This window comes from Entelurus aequoreus, linkage group LG15, assembly GCF_033978785.1.
Source record: "Entelurus aequoreus isolate RoL-2023_Sb linkage group LG15, RoL_Eaeq_v1.1, whole genome shotgun sequence".
In the NCBI taxonomy this organism is placed as follows: Eukaryota; Metazoa; Chordata; class Actinopteri; order Syngnathiformes; family Syngnathidae; genus Entelurus; species Entelurus aequoreus.
This window is the reverse complement of record NC_084745.1, coordinates 51,274,575-51,283,245: the sequence shown is the minus strand read 5'-3', so window position 1 is coordinate 51,283,245 and position 8,671 is coordinate 51,274,575. Positions and strand designations below refer to the sequence as shown.

The window sequence follows — 8,671 nt, the reverse complement described above, 5'->3', positions numbered from 1 at the left end:
GATAATAAATGATACAGAGGGAGGTCTCTAACAGCCTACAATGAAGAGAGCTTGGCCATGGCAGAATTCAAGCTGCAGGGCAAGGAGTTTGAAGTGCCTTAATGAACTCATATGGTGAATATCTTGGAGAAAGCACACCATCACTTGAAGTAAATAGTAGTATTTCAGTTTGAGCACATCATTAAATAGTTAGTTTGACATTTGCATGTAGACTGGAGTAGTTCAGGCAATACATGGGCAATAAGATGGGATGTTGGTATGTGACAGGAAGGAGGAATATAAAACTGCTTCGGCTTCTCCAAGTTAGGAGTGCCACATTTTTTGGACTTGACCTCCTCCAGGAACTGCAGTTCTGTATGACCACGCTCGCTTGTAATAAAGCAACTTTTTGTTCAGTCAAGCGTCTCTGACCTCATTTTTGATCCAGCCGCACTGCCGTGTCGCCCTTCTGTCCAGACCAGGATGACAAGACCAGAAATACACGTCAAGTTCAAATTGTTTAGTGATTGACAATAAGATAACAAGAAATGTCTTTTTTAAATATATGGCCACTCCTCCACCTTTTCCAGGACGATGGCATGGGAAGACATTATATGCATTAATAGCAACGTCTTTGTCAGAGACTGCTTTACTTAGCCACCTTAAGATAAGATAAGGAAGTCTGCCTTTTCTTGCTGGAATCCAGATTTTGACTAAGTCTCATTTTGGCAGGAGACTCCTATTATTTAAATGGAGGCCTGACCCGGCTCTAAATTCATCAGCAGTACTGATGTTATTGAAGCTGGGTCCTGGATTTGGTTGCACATTGCCTGATAGCAGAAGTAAAAGCAATATCAAGATTTTCTCTTTCATTTTGGGAGATAACCCAATGAAAACATTCTTTGGCGGAATTGATTGTCACACACACACTAGGTGTGGTGAGATTATCCTCTGCATTTGACCCATCACCCTCACCCCATGACCAGGTGTGGCCAGGCTGCCAATCAGCGACAGGTGAGGAGGGAAAAGCGCTCAGGGAGACAAACAGGAAGTGGGACCAAAATAAGAGCGCTGACTAGGAAATAAACACAAACGCAAACAGACCATGTGACACCTGACAGGTCGTCACAGAAACGAGGGATGGATCTGAAGTTTATCGAGAGACTTAAGTGTTGAAAGTAAAAAAATAAATGCATTTTTAACATTGTTATGACATTTTTTAATTGTCATTGCTCAAAAAATAATGAATTAAAATCAATGATGTTATGAATTATTGACCTATTTAAGATTGCAATTACGTTTAGTAAAAATTATTTAGTGGTTTTGCCCTCACAAAACAGGGTTTTGACAAAAAAGGGCATAAAATACTAAAAAAAGAATATGATATGGACGGATAAATCCCTTGATCAATTTCAGGTTTAAGTGTTGAATGAAAAAATACAAGATAAATAAAAATGACCTATTTCTACCATTGTTATGAGCGAGACCCTTCCTGGTCCCCAACAAAGCAGTGCGAGGCGAGTGGAGAACAAACGGATTTATTGACAGAGATGTGACACAATGTGATATTGATCATAAGCAGCGGCCATTCAAAGAAAGAAGAAATCCTCGTCATGATGTCAAGGCCATGAAACGTGAGCCCCGAATGATTTTATAGCCACCAACGTTTGATGTTGAAAGTATTTTAACGGCCAAAGAAGAATAGATGGAATAGCGTGAGGAGCAGTGGGATGAAGAACAAAGCACATCTCCATGACGTCCCTCAGCGATGGAGACATCTCTCTGTGTTCCAGTGCACAAAGCATCCTGGAGGAAGAAGATGACTCAGCACATTCCCAACAGAACCAAGTTGAACATCATCTTCACACAAGAACATTTGGAGGTGCAGACTTACTCAGCCTTCAGCCGCCACCCTCTCGGAGAGCTCCACGCCGCCGTGGCGAGCTGCGGGACAAACGCAAACGGTGAAGGAAGAACATCCAGAAGGTGCCTCGTCACTCACATCAGATCTTTGAGGTGTGACTTGGAAACATGAAGAAGCAGAGTGCTGCTCTTCTACTTCCTGACTAGGATACCTTCTTGATGAGTCAGCACACTTGAGGTCTCATTTGGCTGATCCTCATCATGAGGACTCATGTCAAACGTGAGATATGCCACACTTTGTATTGCGTGTGCTCACAGGAGGCTCTTTTATTGTGAAGGAGTCAGCCCAAGTTGGGATTTTCAGGCTAAACTTGTAACAAAGGTCCACATCAGACCTCCATGTGAGTGACGCTTCACCACGGCTTTGTTTCTTGCGGCTCAAAGAAAAGATGTTTTACTTACGAGCTGGATCGTACTGGGCTGAAATGAAAGGGAAACAAGGTGAAATGGACTTTTTCCTCACGTGTTTCTATGTGAGAGTGTGCGCTCTGTCTCTGTGGATCTTTGAGTGTTTGGCTGGAAGGCAACTAAAACATGCAGCCCGGATGAAAGCATCAACTCACGGCCTGGACCGAGAAGAAGAAGAAGAAGAAGAAGACGGAGGACATTGGTGTCCCTCACCTTGTCTGTTTCTGTGACGCCTGACCATGACCATGATGATGGCCGCCAGGACGGCCGCCACAGCGACGACCGCCGCCGTGGCAGCGAGGGCGACGCTCAAGTTGTCTGTGGAGAGCAAAAAAGCACAAGTGGAGTGACAAAGCATGAAGAGGAAACCTTCATGACTACTTTGCATGCAGACGTCAAGCGTTGTCATGGTGACATGGATCAATAATGGTGACAGGTGGACTTGTGATGGGAAACATCTCCAACTAAATGTGTCTTTCTCACCTTCATGGCTTGCGTTGCTCAGGATGCTTCTTCTCTCCAGCTTGGTGACCAGGTCCTCCTTGACGCCAGACAGCTGGAACACACATTCGTACTTGCCCTCCACCTCGGCCGTCACCTCCACTTTCAGCTCCACCGACATCTGGAAGGTTCCGTCGTGGTTGGGGAGCAGCTCTCCGTGCTCCACGTCCTCCAACATCTGCTCGCCGTCTTTCCTCCAAAACAGGTCGGCGAGGTCGGGGTAGAAACCTGTCGCCATGCAGGTGACTGGAGAGGATGGCGTCTTCTGGAGGAGGAACACCTCTGGAAGCTCTGCACAGGAAGTGATGTCACGTGTGAACAGAAGACAACGTGGGGAGAAGGTGTGGATGGAGGTAAAGATGGAGAGAAGGTGTGGATGGAGGTAAAGATGGAGAGAAGGGGTGGGTGGAGGTAAATATGCAGAGAAGGTGTGGATGGAGGTAAAGATGGAGAGAAGGTGTGGATGGAGGTAAAGATGGAGAGGAGGTGTGGATGGAGGTAAAGATGGAGAGGAGGTGTGGATGGAGGTAAAGATGGAGAGATGGTGTGGATGGAGGTAAAGATCGAGAGAAGGTGTGGATGGAGGTAAAGATGCAGAGAAGGTGTGGGTGGAGGTAAAGATGGAGAGAAGGGGTGGGTGGAGGTAAAGATGCAGAGAAGGTGTGGATGGAGGTAAAGATGGAGAGAAGGTGTGGATGGAGGTAAAGATGGAGAGGAGGTGTGGATGGAGGTAAAGATGGAGAGATGGTGTGGATGGAGGTAAAGATCGAGAGAAGGTGTGGATGGAGGTAAAGATGCAGAGAAGGTGTGGGTGGAGGTAAAGATGGAGAGAAGGGGTGGATGGAGGTAAAGATGGAGAGAAGGTGTGGATGGAGGTATAGATGGAGAGGAGGTGTGGATGGAGGTAAAGATGGAGAGGAGGTGTGGATGGAGGTAAAGGTGGAGAGAAGGTGTGGATGGAGGTAAAGATGGAGAGATGGTGTGGATGGAGGTAAAGATCGAGAGAAGGTGTGGATGGAGGTAAAGATGGAGAGAAGGTGTGGATGGAGGTAAAGATGGAGAGGAGGGGTGGATGGAGGTAAAGATGGAGAGAAGGTGTGGATGGAGGTAAAGATGGAGAGAAGGTGTGGATGGAGGTAAAGATCGAGAGAAGGTGTGGACGGAAGTAAAGATGGAGAGGTGTGAATGGAGGTAAAGATGGAGAGAAGGTGTGGATGGAGGTAAAGATGGAAAGAAGGTGTGGATGGAGGTAAAGATGGAGAGAAGGTGTGGATGGAGGTAAAGAAGGAGAGGAGGTGTGGATGGAGGTAAAGATGGAGAGAAGGTGTGGATGGAGGTAAAGATGGAGAGAAGGTGTGGGTGGAGGTAAAGATGGAGAGAAGGTGTGGATGGAGGTAAAGATGGAGAGAAGGTGTGGACGAAGGTAAAGATGGAGAGAAGGTGTGGATGGAGGTAAAGATGCAGAGAAGGTGTGGATGGAGGTAAAAATGGAGAGAAGGTGTGGATGGAGGTAAAGATGGAGAGAAGGTGTGGGTGGAGGTAAAGATGCAGAGAAGGTGTGGATGGAGGTAAAGATGGAGAGAAGGTGTGGATGGAGGTAAAGATGGAGAGAAGGTGTGGATGGAGGTAAAGATGCAGAGAAGGTGTGGATGGAGGTAAAGATGGAGAGAAGGTGTGGGTGGAGGTAAAGATGGAGAGAAGGTGTGGATGGAGGTAAAGATGCAGAGAAGGTGTGGATGGAGGTAAAGATGGAGAGAAGGTGTGGATGGAGGTAAAGATGGAGAGAAGGTGAGAGAAAGAGAAAAGAGTATAAAGAGACAGAGTGTAATGTCAGCAATGTTCCTATAGGGGGAGTGCTAACATGTTAAAAGGTGAAAGTACAAGGTGTGCTTCTACCTGTTCTCATTAGGACCTTCTTCCCATACTTTACATACTTCTTCAAGTAAGTAGGACAACGCTCAGTGTAATAATACTTTTGGTTGTCTAGTATAAATATGTTCTGGTCCCACTGGAGTTTGGAGGGGAAAGCTTGTGGTTTTGCTGCAGTCCATGTCCATGTCTTCATGTCCAACGATATGTAATCTTCTCCATCATAACCTGCCTGCTCCCAACCTGTAACCTCATCAGTCTCATCATTCCATTCACATCCAAACATCCACTGGACAATGTGAACACCTGAGACACACAAAGTGTTGTAAAGCAGTCACACACACACACACACACACACACACACACACACACACACACACACACACACACACACACACACACACACACACACACACACACACACACACACACACACACACACACACACACACACACACAAACACAGACACACACACAAACACACACACACACACACACACAAACACACACACACACAGACAAACACACACACACACAAACACACACACACAAACACACACACAAACACACACACACAAAGACAAACACACACACAAACACAAACACACAAACACACACACACAGAGAAACACACACACACACACAAACACACACACACACAAACACACACACACAAACACACACAAACACACACAAACACACACACACAAACACACACACACACACACAGAGACAAACACACACACACAAACACACACACACACAAACACACACACACACACACAAACACACACACACACAAACACACACACACACACATACAAACACACACAAACACACACACACAAAAAAACACACAGACAAACACACACACACAAACACACACACACACAAACACACAAACACACACACACACACACAAACACACACACACACACAAACACACACAAACACACACACACACAAACACACAAACACACAAACACACACACACACACACACAAACACACACACAAACACAGACAAACACACACACACACACACACACACACACACACACACACACACACACACACACAGACACACACAGTATTAGTGTAGGTTATTATGGGATGGACAGAGACAAGGTATATCAGTGCAGTAATGTGTGTTTTACTACAGTATAACAAGAGTACATCAAATATATTTAAGTAGTAGAAAGTTCAACATAAACAAACCTCCAGTTTGGTTGAAACGCTTCTTACGAACTTCAAGGTTGTGTTTGTCAGTAAACTCATTAACAACACTCATCTCTGTTTCTATCTGCCAGTATTTTGGATCCTCTGCTGTGATTTTGTTCATCCAGTCCTGTTTGGATTCTGCTTTCCTGATGTTGCTGTCATAGTAACTAATCTCAACTCCATCAACATAACCAACACTCACAAACTCTGGGAAGTTTGGAACTTGAGAGGATGCAGTGGTGAAATACTGCAGCGTGTGAATCACTGAAAGAAGAACACAACAACAAGATGACTTTTTATTATTTAGTTTCATGTTCAACAATCTTGCACTGTGAATATTTGAGCTCATTCAGTCTTCAGTGGGGTCTTAAAGTCAACATCAAACACTGCTAGATATCACAGTCAAGACTCACATGGTGTTCTATGACAAGTACAACACATGAATAATATATTTTATTATTGGACATCTGTTGACACTTTCAACATTTTGAAAATAAACATATCTTTTCTCCAATGGAGGCTGAATATGAACACAAGCTGTTCTGCCCATTTGATGTCGACTCTTACTGACACCTTGTGGCGGGATGATGTTACTACACTTGATTACTTTCTGACACTTCCGTGGTTGAAGATTTCAGGAAGTCAGTGTTCCTTCTTACAAGCCTTGGACAAATAAGTCTTTCAACAAGAAAAAACTGAAGCCAAAACAAATTACGGATTTCTCTGCTTCTGGAACTTTCTTGGAACACTTTGAATATTTTGTTGAGTGATAAAGAAAAAGGGAAAACAATAAAATATGTTTAAAAAGAATCATGTTTAAGTAGTAAAGAGCTTGAATAATATAAGAATGAATATAATGAATAAGTAATAGAGACTCTCAGAAGTCAAATAAGTGAAGGCACAAAGAGGATTGATGAATAATCATTTATAAAGTTATAAAAAGGACTTACCAGGCGTCACGCTGTGCATTTGCACGACCAGAAGAAAGAATAAAAACAAGTCCATGATGTCAGCACGAAACAAAAAGATGTTTGTCACTTTTAATCCCGCAGAGATTTTAATGCCATTGACTGGCTGTGGCCAAAGTGCTGAACGTGGGGGAAAAGTGTGAGGCAGACGCTTCTGCTGGCACAATATCAAAGAAAGTGAAAGTGAAATTAGACACGGTGAAGCCAAACATTGACTGGATGCTTGTTTCTAAACGCAGCGACCGTCACGAAAGATAAAGATGGTTTCTTAAGACAAATAAATCATTTTTATTATGTTTTTACTTTTATTTTGTCGTAGCTGTCAAAAGTGAACACACTTATCCACATAGGTGAGTAGTAACCAGTTACATTTACTTAGATAAGAAACACAACTTTTACTTTGCTATATAACATTGTTACATTTATTGATATCATAGTTATTTATCATCTATTTAATATTGCTTGTCAAGGCCCTTGCTGGGAATTGTGGTCCCTCTGAAAGAGTATCTTTGTGGGCCCCTCTACCCCATTCATTGCCACCTTCAATCTTTGTCTTTTTTACTCTTCTTGACAGTGCCTGGTAGGGCTGCGAATCTTTGGGTGCTCCACGATTCGATTCAATATCGATTCTTGGGGTCACGGTTCGATTCTAAATCGATTTTTTTCGATTCAACGCGATTCTCGATTCAAAAACGATATTTTCCCGATTCAAAAGGATTGTCTATTCATTCAATACATAGATTTCAGCAGGATCTACCCCAGTCTGCTGACATGCAAGCAGAGTAGTAGATTTTTGTAAAAAGCTTTTATAATTGTAAAGGACAATGTTTTATCAACTGATTGCAATAATGTAAATTTGTTTTAACTATTAAATGAACCAAAAATATGACTTATTTTATCTTTGTGAAAATATTGGACACAGTGTGTTGTCAAGCTTATGAGATGTGATGCAAGTGTAAGCCACTGTGACACTATTGTTCTTTTTTTATTTTTTATAAATGTCTAATGATAATGTCAATGAGGGATTTCTAATCACTGCTATGTTGAAATTGTAACTAATATTGATACTGTTGTTGATAATATTCATTTTTGTTTCACTACTTTTGGTTTGTTCTGTGTCATGTTTGTGTCTGTAAATAATGTAAATAATTAAATGTATATACTCTGATGACTATCTTGTGTGATGACTGTATTATGATGATAGTATATATCTGTATCATGAATCAATTTAAGTGGACCCCGACTTAAACAAGTTGAAAAACTTATCCGGGTGTTACCATTTAGTGGTCAATTGTACGGAATATGTACTTCACTGTGCAACCTACTAATAAAAGTCTCAATCAATCAAAAAAACTCCTCTCAATTGTTGCTGGGTTTGGTTTTGGAATTGGATTGCATTGTTATGGTATTGCTGTGTTGGATTGATTCATTAAAAAAATAAAAAAAAGGAAAAAAATAAAATACAAAAATAAATAAATCGATTTATTTTAAAATGAGAATCGATTCAGAATCGCAAAATGTGAGAATCGCGATTCGAATTTGAATTGATTTTTCCCCACACCCCTAGTGCTTGGCGTCATGCACCCAATTTGTTTCATTTTGTTTCATGATGAATCACTTAGATAGATAGATAGATAGATAGATAGATAGATAGATAGATAGATAGATAGATAGATAGATAGATAGATAGATAGATAGATAGATAGATAGATAGATAGATAGATAGATAGATAGATAGATAGATAGATAGATAGATAGATAGATAGATAGATAGATAGATAGATAGATAGTACTTTATTGATT

The 8,671-nt window shown here is 41.9% G+C and overlaps 1 protein-coding gene across 1 annotated transcript; it reads right to left on the bottom strand.

Annotated features, from left to right (window-relative positions):
• Positions 1 to 1,501: 1,501 nt before the first annotated feature.
• Positions 1,502 to 6,969, bottom strand: LOC133630236 (class I histocompatibility antigen, F10 alpha chain-like). Its single transcript, XM_062021704.1, has 4 exons — positions 6,851 to 6,969; positions 5,898 to 6,164; positions 4,708 to 4,986; positions 1,502 to 3,102 (listed from the first exon to the last, which is right to left on the bottom strand). Exons 1-4 carry the CDS (start codon positions 6,903 to 6,905, stop codon positions 2,462 to 2,464), a joined length of 1,242 nt encoding a protein of 413 aa, XP_061877688.1. The 5' UTR covers positions 6,906 to 6,969; the 3' UTR covers positions 1,502 to 2,461.
• Between the last annotated feature and the right edge of the window lie 1,702 nt (positions 6,970 to 8,671).

What these genes read in the sequence shown, in the direction of transcription:
- LOC133630236 (XM_062021704.1), bottom strand. Translation starts at nt 6,905, where the DNA reads ATGGACTTGTTTTTATTCTTTCTTCTGGTCGTGCAAATGCACAGCGTG. An exon ending in AATGCACAGCGTGACGCCTG is followed by an intron (nt 6,165 to 6,850) that starts GTAAGTCCTTTT and finishes TTCTTCTTTCAG; the next exon opens with TGATTCACACGCTGCAGTAT. An exon ending in GCGTTTCAACCAAACTGGAG is followed by an intron (nt 4,987 to 5,897) that starts GTTTGTTTATGT and finishes TGTGTGTCTCAG; the next exon opens with GTGTTCACATTGTCCAGTGG.